This window comes from Chanodichthys erythropterus, chromosome 12, assembly GCF_024489055.1.
Source record: "Chanodichthys erythropterus isolate Z2021 chromosome 12, ASM2448905v1, whole genome shotgun sequence".
Classification (NCBI taxonomy): domain Eukaryota; kingdom Metazoa; phylum Chordata; class Actinopteri; order Cypriniformes; family Xenocyprididae; genus Chanodichthys; species Chanodichthys erythropterus.
Genome location: NC_090232.1, coordinates 16153822 through 16170484, shown reverse-complemented (window position 1 = coordinate 16170484; position 16663 = coordinate 16153822). Strand labels below are relative to the sequence as shown.

Below are 16663 nucleotides of genomic sequence, written 5' to 3'. Positions count from 1 at the left end.
GTGTTTCTGTTTTCAGGCATGTGTGTGTGTGTGTGTGTGCTGGTATTCCCTGTTATGGGGACCACAAGTATAATAATACCAGTACATTAGGTCCCCATGAGGAAACAAGATTATAAATTAAACAGAATAATGACCTTTAAAAGTTGGGAGTTTATCACACTGAGCATCTACAATGGCACAAGCACCCTTCATCTGATGGTTTACTTTGCTGGATATAGCAAATGATGGCAAAATGAACATGTTAAACAAGATAAATAGTGTATGCTTAATTTCTTGATAAGTGTGTGATCAATATATATATTTGTGTGTAGATGCCTGTCGTTCACGCAGTGTGACTGAGGGGTTGAGGAATGGAGATGCCAGCAGCTCGTCCTTGACTGCTAAAGGCTTCCGCAGTGTTAGACCGAACCTACAGGATAAGAAATCTCCTACACCGGTACATATTATGTATATATATTTCTTGATCATACTGCTGTATGTATATATGTATATATATATTTTTATTGTGCTTCACAACTGTTTAGTTTAATATTGGTCATGTTTTCCAACATGACAACTTTTTTTTTTATAGGTGTTTAGACAAGGGTTCATATCAAGTGTGTTTTCTTGACACTTTAAGAAGTCAAACTGAAATTTCTCTTTAGAAAATCTACTCTGTTTTTATATATTTGAATTGGCCTTTTTTCTGTCAGGTCCCCTTGCCGCCCCCTCGGAGAGAGAGCTATCGCATGACCCCTAACCCCCCATCTTACAGTTCCCTCGCAATACTGTCAGACACCTTCCTCTCTTCCCCACAGAATGATGATGCCATTTCCACAGGCTCTTACACTATCCAATCTAGCGCCACTTCCTCATACTCATACTCTAAGACCACCCAAACCGCCACGAGCACCTCTGAAGCCCCCCTTGAGGAGCCCCCCTCGTTCCAACAGGCTAATGCTAACAGTTTTATCACTCGGGTTCTTGGGAGCAAATTGTCTTCTTCGAAATTCACAACTGACCATCTAAATGCAACACCTAACAAGATGAATATGATTAAAACTGACCCTAAGTCTAAAACTAAGCTGAAAGGAATGTCCGCTCCCCCACCTCAAGACCCCACTGCCACTTCTGAAACACATGTAGCCTCTCTCTCCATCCAGTTAGCTCCCCGCAGTCCAGAACCCCAAGCAGTGACCCAATCATGGCTTGAGACTGAATCCAGGACAAATGCATTGGACCCCGCTGATCCCACGCGAGCCCCTGTCGTACCACCAAGACCAGCCGGCAATTTGGTGGTATTACTGTCATTCATTTACAGTGAAAATGTACACTTACTGTACCAGTCAAAAGTTTGTAATAATTTAGATTTTTTTATAAATGTTTTTGAAAGAAGTCTCTTACGCTCACCAAAGCTGCAATATTGTAAAACATTATTACAATTTAAAAATCTTAATTATTCCAATCTTTTGACCAGTAGTGTATCTCTTATTCTCAAACTAACTGTGTAAACAGCACCCATTGACCCTCATCTGATGGAATAGAGTGAACAAACACAGACAGCATGATGAAAGAGCGTGTGTGTTTACTGCTAATTACTCATTTCGTTTTATTTTTCCAGCCAACCTTTTATTTCTTCCCACAGATTTTTCTTCCCAGTTCTTCTTCACTCAACATGGTTCATTTGCTTCAGTCACTTCTTGCTCACTGGCTTTGTTTTGTGTTCACTTTAATTTCTTGTCTTCCTTCCCTTTTATTCCCACCCACCTCCATCAGCGTGAGTTTTCCCCTGTAAGAGGGGGCACTGGAACGCTCTCTTCTGGACCCTCCTCCCCAGACCCATCAGCTCGTCGATCACCATATAGCCGGGCGAGTCAGGATTCCCCCGACTTCCTGTCGGGGCTATTGCCCAAAGTCCTCTCGCCAACACCCTACACCCCTTTGGAACATTCGGGGCTAATAATGGCCTCACCTGCTGCGTCACCGGTAACCGTGTCTGCGCTGAGTCATTATTCATCATCCACAGCCGGGCTGGAGGAGCTGCAGATCTGCGGCATGGACTCCTCCGCCACGGCCACGCCCACCCCATCCCCCACACTCAGCCACGCCTCCAATGCCCCTGACGAGCTTCCTACCGCCCCGTCAGCTGCCACAGGCACTAACGTAACTATCACGCTCGACTGGCGCACCTCACCTCAGTCTGCTGTCACGTTTGTTTGAATCTACTCGTGTTTGTATGTCCTCACTAGTCTTTCAGCGCTATTGAATGTCTAACTTTGAGTCATATGCTTTGTGTCAGCTTACAGCAGGTGGCTGCTTTGGTTTTCACTTTGTACGCAGTTTTTCAACATGCATGCATAATGTGACATGCTTTAAAATGTAAAAACTGTAGAATGATGAGACTTTGATTTTATCCATCTGGAATTGAAAAGTGAGAATCCTTGGCAGAGTGGAGCCTGTCATAAATGTGAGTTTGTAGTTGAGGAAGAAAATTGGGGTTTTTGGTGGTGTTGAAAGAAGATTCTTATATGCAATGTTGCATTTACTTAATCAAATATTACATTTTTTTTAAAGATTACAAACTTTTTTGTTCAAAGTAATGTGCACTGATACATTTTACAGGAATATGTTTGAAGAAAGGAAAAATGTAAATTTCATGTTGACTTAAAATAGAAATAAGGTACATTTTAATTTCATGTTGACTTTAAGGTTCCTATGATGACCTCAGATTCTCCCTGTGACCTTTCATGATGTTTGTTTGAGATTAACATCATTCTCATCTTTATATTGTCACCGTTGACTGAAGACTCGAACATCATTGGAATATGAGTTTATAATGGAACCATATTCCTTTTTTACATAGATTGTCCTGCACTTATTTTCTACTATATGTCCTTTTAATGTGTGTTTGTTGTTATGTGGTCTAACAGTTTTTCAGTTACCTCTGCATTTGTTGTCCATAATTTCTTTAACGTTACTACAGAAGCACCAACCTCATTAATGACATCTCTCAGATGCATTTGTTGTACAGTATCTGTTTTTTTTTTTTTGTCTTTTGATGTGTACTCTCATGTCTTGCATTTCTCATTCTTCTAACTTCTTTTTGTCCCATAGTTTTCACCCACTCATAATTATTTGACTTAAAGTGACTCTATAAATTACATTACCCACAGTTTCATCTCTTATGTTGCCCAGGGTCAGATGGCAGTGAATGGAAGCTCTCAGTCTCAGAGGCCCTTCTCTCCACCTGTGTACCCCCCTCCACCCCCAACCCTCAGTCCAGGCCTGGTAAAGATCCAGCAGGGTCGTAGTTCAGGTAAGTGGAAAGCCCCACCCAGACCTCCAGCTGGTATCACTGGGCAAAGTTTTGACTGTCGGCACAACATTGCTTATTTAGGCAAGAACCAGCAACTTAGACTAGAATAGGATGTCTACAGCTGCTTCTTAAAAGACATGACCACTTTTGAAGCCAGACTGGTTGTCTTCAAGTAGGTTGTTCTGTGAAAGAAAAGCTGAGAGCTGACTGAAAACCACTCTTTCAAGCGTTTTAGACAAAAAAGGCAGAAGAGAGAGGTTAAGTGTTGGCTTTTTGAGGAGTGAAGTTACCCGAGCCTGCTTGAATGTGGTGGGAAATTTTCCAGTAGATAGGGACGCGCTGAGGATGTGAGTGAGAGCAGGTAGCAATGTTGGAGAGATCTCCTGTAGTAGGTCGGAGGGGATTGGGTCTAAGGGACAGATTGGAGGATGGCTGGCACAGAGAACTTTGGAGACCTCATTCTCCATAATGGGGGAAAAGGAAGAAAATAGTGGAAGGTGTGTGGGTATTAAGTTTGCATACAGTATATATACAAAATGTTCATATACTGTATATATTTAAGTATTTTGAAAGCATGACTCGATTACATAATTTGTGGTGCTTCATGAGAAAGGGTGTTCCCAGCCACCCCCTTTGCGATTTGCTCGCTATGACTCTATGATTGGTGGAATTTTCCATATGGAGAAAATTAATGTTTTTAATTTCAGAATCCAACTGTTGCACCTTATTCACAACTCCTCTCCCGTGGCTTCATATGATGGTAAAGTGACCATTAAACGTGTACTCCAGAATCTCGGCAGAAGTAGTAGATCATCTGGGTACTTTTACCAACTATTTTTCAAACACTACTGTATAAATTCTGACATACTACTCTTTGGGCATACTGTTTTTTGAATACTATGTTGGACATATTCAGACGCAGTAAATCTTTTATGAACCTAGGCTTTCCTCGATTGTCTTTTTGTCCTTCTATTGATTGACTCCTAGTTTTGGCACTCTGAAATAATGGTTTTATAACGCACAGTTCTTGTTAGTGGATGCCGTATTGGCAGTTAGCGGTGCAATCCGGTCCTCAGGATATGATGCATTTGCATCCATTAGGCTAGACAGGAGCAATCAATACCCGAACAAAGGGAAACTGAGGAGAGGCAAAGCTCTGACTCTTTGGTGGGGAATTGCTTAGGATGGCAAATTCATACAATTGTTGTATTAGTTTAAAGAAAGATGCTGATAAATAGTTTGCTGTAGTATTTCCTCATGTCATTGTCTTTTTGCTACCGCAAACCTGCATAGATGTGAAGGAATAAATGTAGCTGTCTCATTTATGCTGCGTCATATGAGTTTCATAGTTCAGGGTGCTTAGTCAGAGTGAGAGCTTGTGCCATGTCAGTGTTCCTGCTCAATTAGATTAGATTAGATTTGACTGTGACCGTCAAGCTCAGACATACTATTAGTTTCTATTCCCAATTTCTGTCACTGTACTGTATATATATTTATTTTTTTGTCCGGACACGGTGTGATATGTGCCATGATTTTGACATTTTTTGGGAACATCATAGATTTCTTTTGCTGAAGGCAGTCTTTGATTGCTTAGTGTGACATGCGCATGGACAACCAATTAATTGCCTTTATGATAAATCTTAGCCTCAGACAAAATCCTGACAGTAACAAATTTTGAGTCCTTTACTGTGACTGTATCTATGGAAGCAGTCTAATGAAGAGCCGATAGCAGCACAGCAATCAATTATATGTGTGAGAGAGAGTGGCAGAGAGGGAGATACGTTCGTTAAAAAAGTTGACACTAGGTTGTTGCACTGTCTGCATTTACTGTTACCCAGGATCTCATCGGGGTCATATACAATTTGAAGAAACAATTGTCAATGACAATCAGTTTTTTCTAATCTGTTTCCAACCTCCCCTGTCCCTCTCTCTCTCTTTCTCTCAGAGGGTTCAGAGACGGTCAAGAGAGAGACTGTTGTCTCTGGTCAGACAGTGGTCAGTAGCTCTGTGCCCATCGCTCGTTTCTCGGAGGAAGAGAAGAAGGTGTCTGTCATAAAAGCTCCCCATTACGAAGGTATTGGACCAGTGGATGAGTCAGGCATTCCCATCGCCATCCGTACGGTGAGTGATATCCAGGCATTTTTAAGGGAACTGACAAAAATTACAAACTACATTTTATTTTTATTTTTTTTAAAGCAGTAATTAAAATAAAGATTATTAATGGCACGTGAGATTTCTGTTTAGTTTGTACTACTTAGGATATGTTCACACTTTCAGTCCAAATCTTATTATTTGTGTATCTGATTAAAATCTGATCTAAAATGATTGACGTCCACATTGTGTATCACAACTGTTCGGATCTAATTTTTGTGTCGCTTTCGTTTTCTGGAATATCTGCATTTCCTTCTATGGCAATAACGTTGCATTGGTAGGCATATGGCAAAAACAACAACAACTGCAACATGGAGGAGTTTGCAATACAGATGTTGTCTTATTTATAACATGACAATGTGTAGCCTCCACGCTGGACTACTGCATTTTATGAGGCAGCAGCAGAAACATAGGAGGCTGGTATGTGCGGTTTTATTCCATGCTGTCTCTGCCGGTTTCAAAATATGTCTCCGTTATAATCTCATTTTCTGCAACACTTTCTGTTTCTGCGGTGGTCCTGAGCTGGAGCTAGTTGCTTAGGACCAGCTTAGGACCAGCACTTGACCAGCTTAAACCAGCTCATGACCAGCTAAGGACCAAATAAAGACCAGCTTAAACCAGCTGCCATGCTTCAAAACATACCTAACCAGCATATGCTGTTTTTTTCAACAGCCATTGTAAACATGTCAGATGTTGTTATAGGAAACATGCTGAAAGTCACTACACAAACAAGGCTTTGTTGTTGAGCCGGTCAAGTAGAAAATTACAATACAATGGAGACATGTTTTTAGACCGGCAGAGATGACAGCACGGAATAAAGCCACACATTAACCAGCCTCCTACATTTCTGCCGTTGCCCCAGAAGACGCAGTAGTCTAGTGTGACGGCTACACATTATCATGCTGTATATAAGACAACATCTGTATTGCAAAACCCTCCACATTGCCAACGCGTTGTCATTGCCATAGAAACCAATGCAGATATTCTGGAAAAAGAAACAGCGCCATGGGACACACAAATCAATACATATGCAATACATAGTGTGGACAGTCAATAGTTAAGATCTGATTCCAATTAGATACACAAATAATCGGATTTGAACTGACAGTGTGAACATAGCCTTAGTAGTATAAATAGCTTAAATATAGCTTATAAATTTTAGTGTAAATTGTCCGTTCTTGTTTACGTTATGTTGGTTGCTGTTCTCCTGTTTCACTTGTGCTCCTGCGTGTTTGTTGTTTTGATAATATTGTTAATAAACACGACTGCTGCAAGTAGATTCTGCCTCAACTCTCCTTTTTGTAACCTGACTGTATCATGGCGTATCTGGTTAACGGAACAAAACCAAACACTCATCCTCTTTTTGAAAGTTGAATGAAACGGAATTTGCGATAGTCTTTTCTTCCCTATTGTGACATACTATATCTGACTGAAAAATGTTGGGTGGGACCTGATTTTGTCCATCAGGAATTGATTGGATCATTGGATCATTGTAGTTTGCTGTTCCTGCAATCTTATATGAGTGACAGGTTGTCCCCACCATGCCAGTAGGCACATCATCAGAGAAGACATGTTGCTGCAAGAGAGAGGTTATTTTGATTAAAGATAAAATTCAAAAGAAAGAAAGACATGCATGGATAATTCATTTATAATAAATACTGCAATATTCCATTAAAAAAATAAGAATTGTCCATTTTGTTTTAATGGTGACTTTAAAAAGTATGACATCTGTTGATTGTCACTGATCATTTTAAAACAACAGATTAGCTGTTAATGATCTGTTTTGAGGGCATTTTTCTTGATTTGTGTTTGAGTTGTTTTGACATTTGATCCTCTTATTGTGGTTAGAGGAATGCTTTTGAGCTCTCAGCAGTTTAGACTGTCTGTGAATGTGAGTGTTTGTGAGCAGAAGAGAACATTCCTGGCTCTTTGCTGGCAGGTTACTATGATACTCCCTGTCTGTTTCTCTCTCTGTGCTCTGGTGATTTTGTTGGTTGTCAGGTAATGACAAATGCTGTTAGCTTTTGTCCGTCTAACCAACAAACTGACAAGGCTGCTTGTTTCTGTGTGTGTTTGTGTGTGTCTGTGTGTGTGTTTGTGCTTCTGTTTAGACTGTGGACAGACCCAAGGACTGGTACAAGACCATGTTCAAACAGATCCACATGGTTCATAAAGCAGGTGTGTATGATGGAGTGAGTGGGAGGATAACAGAACATATCCTGAAGTATTCATTTAAATTGACAAACACATTTTTAGACTTCTTTTTGATTTTATTTCTGTTTAATGCCGTTTTTAACAGATGATGACTATGCAGACACATATAATGCAACATATGCTGTCATAAACAATGGTAAGTTTTGTGAAATCTGAAGAGCTGATGTAAACTTCCATCTGCTTGCTTAAAATCTAACACTGTGTAACAGTGTGATAAAAGTCATCTTTTAATCATCTGTCTGTGTTTCTGCGTTGTGCATAAGAAGTGTTTTTTAGTTTTTAGGGGTTTTTTTGCATTAAATTGTACAATATAACCATTTAGATGTTATAATATTTCTATATGCATATACATATCTACATACCACATAAAAAAAATGGAGTTACAATCATGTTATATATATATTAAAATGTTATTTTGTGATATATTATATTATATATTAAAATAAATCCCTTTTTTGAAAGAAATTATTACTTTTATTCAGCCAAGAATGTGTTAAATTGATCAAAATTGTCAGTAAAAACATTTAATGTCACAAAAATATTTATTTTTTAAATAAATGCAGTTCTTTTGAACTGAACTTCATTAAAGAATCCTGAAAAAATGTATTGCAATTTCCACAAAATATTAAGTGGCGCAACTTTTTTCAACATTGATAATAAGTAATGTTTCTTGAGCACCAAATCATAATCTTAAAATGATTTCTGATGGTCATGTGACACTAAAGACTGGAGTAATGGTTGCTGAAAATTCAGCTTTACATGACAAGAATAAATTATATTTTAAAATACATTCAAATAGAAAACAGGTCATTTGAAATGTATACATATTTTACAATACTACACAAAAAAATGCTGGGTTAAAAACAAACCAACTTGGGGTGAAAATGGACAAACTCAACAACTGGGTTGTTTTAACCCAGCGGTTGGGTTAAATGTTTGCCCAACGTGCTGGGCAGTTTTATTTAACCCAACTATTGTTTAAAAATTACTATATGGCTGGCTTAAAATTAAACCAAAATAGGTTGAAAATTACAAATCAGACACATAATTAATAGAGGCAGCAATAATAATCAAAAGGTGATTTAATAGGCAATTTAATAAATGTTTATTGTTTAATTATTATTCGTTTAACGTATTAATAAATGTTAATTTATTAAACATATTAATAAATGTTCATTTCCAACAAACTTTGGGTTCATTTTAAGCAAGCAATACAGTCAGTAAACAATAGTTGTGTTAAATAAAACTATCCAGCAGGTTGAGCAAACATTTATCCCAACTGCTGGGTTTGTCCATTTTCAACATAACTTGTGTTGTTTTTTAACGCAGCATTGTACTGTTTTATTACTATATTTTGATCATGTAGCTTGGGTAAGCATAAGAGACTTATTTTAAAAACATTAAAAAATCTGCCTGCAAACTTTTGAATAGTACTGTATATTAATATATTTTATGTTTTCCAGTAATGTAGCCACTCTACATATGTTTTGATCTGTCATATTACTGTGATATTCATGTCTCTTTCTTAGACAACTATCCTCCTGTCCATGCCCATCCACCCCCTCGAACACACACGTACCGGCCTCTCTCTAGAAATACCTCAGACTCGCCAGACGGTGCCGCCCACCGGGAACTCTCACAGTCACCTGTGCCCCCGCCACCCCCTCCAATGCCGTCTCTCCTTCAGCTCCGCTCGCGGGACATGGACAGAGAGAAAGAGTTCTCACACGACCCGTAAGACACCTAACCTCATGCTATGGGCTCCGTTTCAAAGGTGGCCGAAGACTCTCATTGGTTCTTATTCTCATTCTTATCTGCAGAAATGAGTGGGGTCCTCCAGATCGTAAAGTGGACACACGTAAATACCGGGCAGAACCACGGAGCATCTTTGAGTATGAGCCTGGAAAATCCTCCATCCTCGAGCAAGAAAGACCTGTGAGTAATCATATTTAATTAAATCATTGTATTAAGTGATTTTTGTTCATTAATTTATTTTAAACTGGTATAAAAATCCTCACATAACATGAACTCCAAGTTGCTAAGGTCTAAAGGAAATTCTGTTCTTGCGTTCTCCTTCATTTTAGAATAATTCATTGCTGTTCCAGTCTATTTAATCACAAAATCAAATATACAGGGTCAGTCTCCTACATGGATTAGGCCTTGTCCTGGATTAAATTGCTCTGTCAGCAGAGACTTGCCTTTTGAAAATCTTTTTTAGCTCTGCGTAAAGCCAAATTTGTGTCCCAGAAACTGTAGTACGTTTTAAAGAAGTTGTCCACACAAAAAAAAAAAATGAAGATTCTGTCGTTATTTACTGTACTCACTCTCACGTTGTTCCAGATCTGTCTTTATTTTTTCTGTGGAACACAAACAGGCACATTCAAATGACATTTAATGATGCTTTCCACCAGGTTCTATGAAGATGTCACAAGTTGTCATATTTGTCATAAATTTTAGTCTGTTCCTCAATCAAAGTTGTCATGACCTCAGACAAACTGAAATATAGTGCACACATCATTCATCTTATATAGTGCAACGCATATGACAACTTTAATGAAACTTTTGTGGTGCTTTTTTTTTGTCAACTTTTTTGTTAAGTGTGTAAAATGATTCACTTTCATTTTATGGAAAAGAACATCGTAAACATTTTTCTACAACATGTTTTCTGTATGAAAGAAATATTTAGATAAGTAAATATTTAGAAGCATAAGTGAGTGAACTGATCATATATGACAATATAGAGTTTTTATTTAAACTGTTATTTTAATTTCTGTATTTTTTGGTGCACCTCTCTCCCTTTCTGTCACTCAAATGTATACCACCTTTCAAAAGATTGGGGTCAATAACTTTTTTTTTTTTTTTTTTTTAAAGAAATCAGTACTTCAGCAAGGATGCATTAAATTGATCAAAAGTGGCAGTAAAGACATTTATAATTCTACTAAAGATCATTTTTTAATTTAAAACATTTTTTTTATTATTTCAAATTGAATCTCCTATTCCTATTAAAATTGCATTTTATATTAAAATTAATAGCAGTTATTTTAAATTGTAATGTACTATATTTTTTGATCAAATAAATGCAGCCTTGATGATCATAAGAGACTTCTTTCAAAGTCATAAAAAAACTCTTACTAACCCCGAATTTATGAAAACATATTCAATTGTATTTTTTGTTTCATTGTTTGTGTTTGAATTTACCTTTATAAAGGTGTCACTCACAGACCTAACTGTTCAGTACAATGTCAAACTGCAGTTTTCCAGCCTGCTGATTGGACATGTGTTTTAAGGCTGTTTTTTTCTCCTCAGTTTCATGGATCATTTGACCAAATAATGGACCATCAGCCATGAGTTTTCTTATCATGAGCAATGCAGTGCTATAGCAAGCTTTTTTTGTGTGTGTTCTTTGTGTATTAGTTCATGTGGTAGGTAAGATATTGGTAAAGGTTTGCACTAAAAGCAATCAATTGGAGCTATATTGTTGTGGTTAACCTGAAACATAAACTCTTGGTATTCATGCGAACGATGTAGGTTTGCATTTTTCCAGCAATACAGCATGTCCTAATCCCATTCTCCCCCTAATAATGTCACATGTATTTGTCTAAAAAAGTGGAACAAACAAAATGGCTCAGTTGAGGATTTTCCTTCGTGTTTTATTTCTCCTTTGAGAGCAGCTGAACTTTTGTTTTGCAATGCAGATGTAAAAAGCTGGAAGGGTGTCAGACAAAGCGACGCAGTTGTAGCCAGCAGCTCGTTTCACAGGGAACAATGGGTCAGAAATGTCAGGAGACTGAATCACAGCACTGCCCTCAGCACAAATGCAGTGGATGTGGCAGTGGGAGATGTCCCAGGTGGCAAAATGAGTGGGCAGATTTCTCAGCATGTGCAGTCATAGCTCTAGGATGAGAGAAAGAGACTTTAGAGAGAAAGAAGAGAGGAAGAAGCATGATGTCTCCCCCTTCTGGACTGTACTGAGAGGCACAACTCCTATTGAAGGGATAGACCACCCAAAAAAAAAAAAAAAATGAAATCATTTACTCATCCTCATGTCATGTAGTTCCAAATGATTGACTTTCTTTTGTGGAATGTTGACAACGAAACTGTGTCGGTCTGTACAATGGAAGTCAATGGGAACCAAAACTGTTTGGTTACCAACATTCTTCAAAATATATTCTTTTGAGTTGCACAGAAGAAATAAAGTCATGAAGGTTTGGAACAATATTAGAGAGTAAATGTAGACAAAATTTTCTTTTTTGGGTGGACTATACAAGTCCTAAGTAACGTTATGATTTGAAGCTACATATTTTGTGTGTGTGAGAGAAAATGTGATGACCCACAACATCATCCTTTTGGGTTCTTTACCCATCATGCCTTGCAGCATATTTTGGTCCTAACCCTGACTGCTTCTCTCTTTTCCTCTCATTGTTTTTCCTCTCTGTTTACCTCTATTCTATGTTGCTTCTTGCTCCAGACGTTTGATTTAAACCCAGATGACATAGATTTAGAGAACGAGCCTTGGTTTAAATTCTTTTCCGAGTTGGAGTTTGGACGGCCGGTAAGTTAAATGAGGGTGCGGCAGGTTGGCATGCTGTAGGCTATAATCTCCTTGTCCGGCACAAATGCTGTTGTGTAATGACAAGCGTCTGTGTGTGTGTGTTGTAGTTCAAGTTCTGACTTTTGCACATTGGCTTTAAAAACTCTTATTTTTAAAAAAGGAATTTGTTTGCACACTGAAAACAGTAAAATGTCATTTAACATCACCATGATAACAATTAGCACAATAACAATGCTAGAGACAGCAGGTCAGACATCAGACACATGTCTGATGTTAAACCACAAGACAAGTAAATAATCACGCTCTGTTCTCAAAACACTCACCGAAAGAGCAACATTGTCTGTACTTGTGCTATATTTATGGGGTACAGTGTTTTTATTAGTTTTTAATCACTTTTAACTTTTAGTGTGAAACACTGTGTTTTGCTTTGGCTCTGTTTGCTTTTTCACACACCTGCACTTATACAGTACAGCTTACCGCTCTTATAGCTGCAGAACCTGTGCAGAAAACACTCTGACATGTCTAACTCTTTTAATGAGAAAGATGAACAGATGTTGGATAATACAGTGGTCCTGAATGGGATTTGGACACTTAAAATAAGCTGAACAATATCACATCAAGAAGTTCTAAATGCTAAAACAATTATAAAACTGTACAAAATTATAAAAAGAATTCAAACACTCAAAACCTGCTGTTTTCAAATTTCAAATTTAAACTATGCAACTAAGATGTTACTAAATATTCACAATTATAGGTGACCAAACATTAAAGAATAGTTAATTGAAAATTTTACACAAATTAATGAACACTAATCTGAAAAATACAGTAAAAATAGTAATTTTGTGAAATATTATTACTATTTAAAATAACTCTTTTCTATTTTAATTTTTAAACATGTAATTTATTCTTGTGATGGCAAAGCTCAGTTTTCAGTATCCATTACTCCAGTCTTCAGTGTCACATGATCCTTCAGAAATCATTCTAATATGCTGATTTGGTTCTCAAGCAACATTTGTTCTTATTATTGCAGTTGAAAACGGCTGCTGCTTAATTTTTTTTGTGGAAAACATTTTGCATTTTTTCGATTAATAGAGAGATCAAAAGAACTGCATTTATTTGAAATAGAAATTTAGATATTTTGTAATAGTTTGAACATCTTTACTGTCAATTTTGATCAATTTAATGCATATTTACTGAACTAAAAGAGTTTTTTTTTTAAAGTATAATAGTAGTGAACATCCAATAGTTGCAAATGCCATTACAAAAATAATGTCATCATTTATTTTATCTAATGTATTGAATGCAATGAAATTCATAAACATTTTTAACGTGTGGCCATATATTTTGGAGGCTACTGTATGTTCATAAATGAGATTTTATGCACAGTTCCTCCAGCTTAGAACACACTTCCTGACTTGTTTACTGGTTGAGTTTGCTACCACCATGAGTAAACAAGCAAAAAATGTGTGAAGCCTTTTGCAGTTTCATCGTTGTGTGTATTATATGTACACACAATCGTCAGTGTGTGTAAGGTAGGTGAAGCATGCGTGGGCACTGTAGTCGAGTACTTTCGACATACTAAGGTTCACTAGTATTCACCCTTTGTTTGTTTGTACTCTGTGCGTTTTGTGTGATCTCTGTTTCTCCATGTCCTAACGTTGTCACTCTCTCCACATGTGTCTTTTTCCCATGATGCACCTGCTTCTCCACCTCATCTTCACCTCTTCACTTCTTCACCTCTGTGCTGTTCGTTCGTTCGGGTGGCGGGGCATCCAGCCTCCTAAAAAGAGGTTGGATTATAATCCTGACTACTCCACACATGCTGTGGCACAGGTAAATCTACCTTCCTGTCCATCCATCCATCCTTCCTTTGCTGTTTCTTTGCTCATCCTACAATTTGCTGGTCTGCTTTTCACTTTGTCATCTATTATCTATATCTTTATTTTCCTCTTTTTCTTTCACTTTACCTCCTGCCCCATCATTTATTTTCCAGATGGCAAATAAAAATCAATTTGACCCACATATGTAAATTCTTCAAAGTAAACTATTCAAATAAAACAAATATCAAATTAAATGTTCATGTAATAAAGGTCACTTTAATCGAGGCTTTCATGGAGTATCAGATGAAAACACTACTGAAAAGTATGAAAAAATCTTAGGAAAACTGAACGCTCACATATGCATTTTGTGGTTTAAAATGCTTTTTCATATCTTTTAGAATATCCTTTTGTATTATTTATTTACTTGCTGTCAAGTTTACTTCCTCACTCACCAGTTTTAAGTTTTTAGTCTTAAAGGGATAGTTCACCCAAAGTTTCTGTCATCATTTACTCGCAGACTTGCTATCTCCTGCAGAAAACAAAAGAAGATATTTAGAAAAATGTTAGTAACCAAACAGTTTTTGGTGACAATTGACTGCCATTGTATGAACAAAACCATTTCTCAAAGTATCTTAATTTATTTTCCACAGAAGAAAGTAAATCATACAGGTTTGGACCAACATGAGGATAAGTAAATGATGACAGAATTTTCATTTTTGGGTGGACTATCCCCATAATTTCTTTGGAATTTTGGGGGATTTTCTTAAAATGTCCTCTGATGAATGAATGTGTTCATATGCATGAGATCATTTTTGTTGTAATTTTTTTTTCTTTTTTCTTTTGTAAATATGTTGTTTTGAAAAGAGTCACATGCTCACACGTAATATTGAAATGCACATTTCCTGTGCCTGTGATTTGACTTTTTATTTATTTTCCTATCTGGCTTTTATTTATTTTCCTATCTGGATCATCTCATTGGTGTGTTAAAAACACTGTGTTGTTAATTGTTTTCCTTTCTTTTCTCTGAACCAAGTCGCATGGATAAGCCTGAGTGAACACCAGAGACTGCTGTATTGTACTCAGATTTGTTGTAATTCACCCCAGGCTGTGTCAAAGGAAAGGAGGCGTGGCAATCTTGGACAACATAATAGACCGGGCTTCTTGTGACCTGGTGCCACGTGCAGCCTCTCTGGATCTGTACTGTTTTGTTTGCTGGCTTTTGTTGGGCTCTGGTTTCTGTGGGGCCCTAGCCCCTTTTTTATTCTTACAGGAGGTCACAGTTCATTTTCACAGTCCTTCAAGGTGGGATAGAGAGATGTGGAACCCTTCTCAGTCATCGCTTTCTTTGCGCATGCGGGGGGAAGGTTGTGAGCGAGGCACAGGACGGGTGCATTACACTTCTTTGTTCCCATGGATCTCACTCTTCCCTTTTATTGTCTGCTCTCTTTCAGTCATCCCTCTATCTCTCGCCTTCTGAACGGCCTGATGGGCCTTCAAGGTAAGCTCCCCTTTCATTCTTATATCTTATTTTCTCACTTTCATTTTGGAGAGAGATGCTTATTGGATATCCATTGAAGGACAGAACCTGAGCATCCTCTGTGTAATTTAATTTGTTTATGTTTTAAAAGCTCTGCCACTCTTTATTTGAGTCACTTAATGTGTACAGATGAATTTTACATCCCATACTGGTGTGTGTATTTGAATATTAAGGGTTTTCATACCTCCTACTGCTCTCAGATCATATCTAGCTCAGTGACATGCTGTTGTACATATGGCATCTATAGAGTACAGGATATGAGAACTGTTATTTAGAACTGTTTAATGTGTAGACCCTGTAATCAGAGTGTCATTGTCAATATATGTACTAGAGTATGTTGTCCACTTGCTGACCAATTCTGGGTGTTGTTTCCATTTTTCAAAATAGCATAAACACATAAACAGTTTTTTTCATTTTAGCATTGTTATTGTGCTAATTGTTATCATGGTGATGTTAAATGACATTTGGTTTTTACAGAATCGTTAAAATAGTTACACAGCTAGTTACACAGCTATTCCTTTGAAGGGATAGAAATTATTCTAGAAATCATTCCATGATTTACTCACCCTCAAGCCATCTTACTGTATTCATGAAGACAAGAGCCGTCGCTATTTTCATTAGTCTTGCAGTCTGTATAATTCAGAATCAAATGTAAACATTCAAATAAATACCATACTTACGCAATTAGACATGCTGCATGACGAACACTTTGTAAAGATCCATTTTGAAGGTTATATTAGCTGTGTGAACTTTATGCAGTGATAGAGCTCAGGAGGGGGCAGAGAGCGCAAGCAATTAAAGGGGCCGCAGCCTGAATCAGCGCATTTCTAATTATGCCTCAAATTAGGCAGTAAAAAAAAATAATAAAAAAAAATCTATGGGGTATTTTGAGCTGAAACTTCACAGACACATTCAGGGGACACCTTAGACTTATATTACATCTTGTAAAAAAAAACGTTCGATGGCACCTTTAAAAATATCCTTAGTCCTCCAAAGATTATAATGGTTGTGAATGGTAGGCCAAATTCTGAAGACAGAAAAAATGCATCCATCCATCCATAAAAAAAGAAAAAAAAAGTTTTGAAGTAAAGGGA

General features: G+C 37.4%; 1 protein-coding gene across 8 annotated transcripts in view; it reads left to right on the top strand.

The window, feature by feature from the left end:
• LOC137032079 (sorbin and SH3 domain-containing protein 2-like) overlaps positions 1-16663 on the top strand; it is an 82076-nt gene that overhangs the window by 47409 nt on the left and 18004 nt on the right. For all 8 annotated transcript variants that reach the window (XM_067403607.1, XM_067403604.1, XM_067403605.1 and 5 more), the window contains 12 exons: positions 312-436; positions 693-1277; positions 1756-1965; positions 3175-3295; positions 5241-5416; positions 7558-7624; positions 7746-7796; positions 9190-9394; positions 9481-9595; positions 12129-12212; positions 13989-14045; positions 15484-15530. In XM_067403607.1, coding sequence (XP_067259708.1) covers positions 312-436; positions 693-1277; positions 1756-1965; positions 3175-3295; positions 5241-5416; positions 7558-7624; positions 7746-7796; positions 9190-9394; positions 9481-9595; positions 12129-12212; positions 13989-14045; positions 15484-15530 — 1843 coding nt within the window. The remainder of the gene's footprint in view (positions 1-311; positions 437-692; positions 1278-1755; positions 1966-3174; positions 3296-5240; positions 5417-7557; positions 7625-7745; positions 7797-9189; positions 9395-9480; positions 9596-12128; positions 12213-13988; positions 14046-15483; positions 15531-16663) is intronic.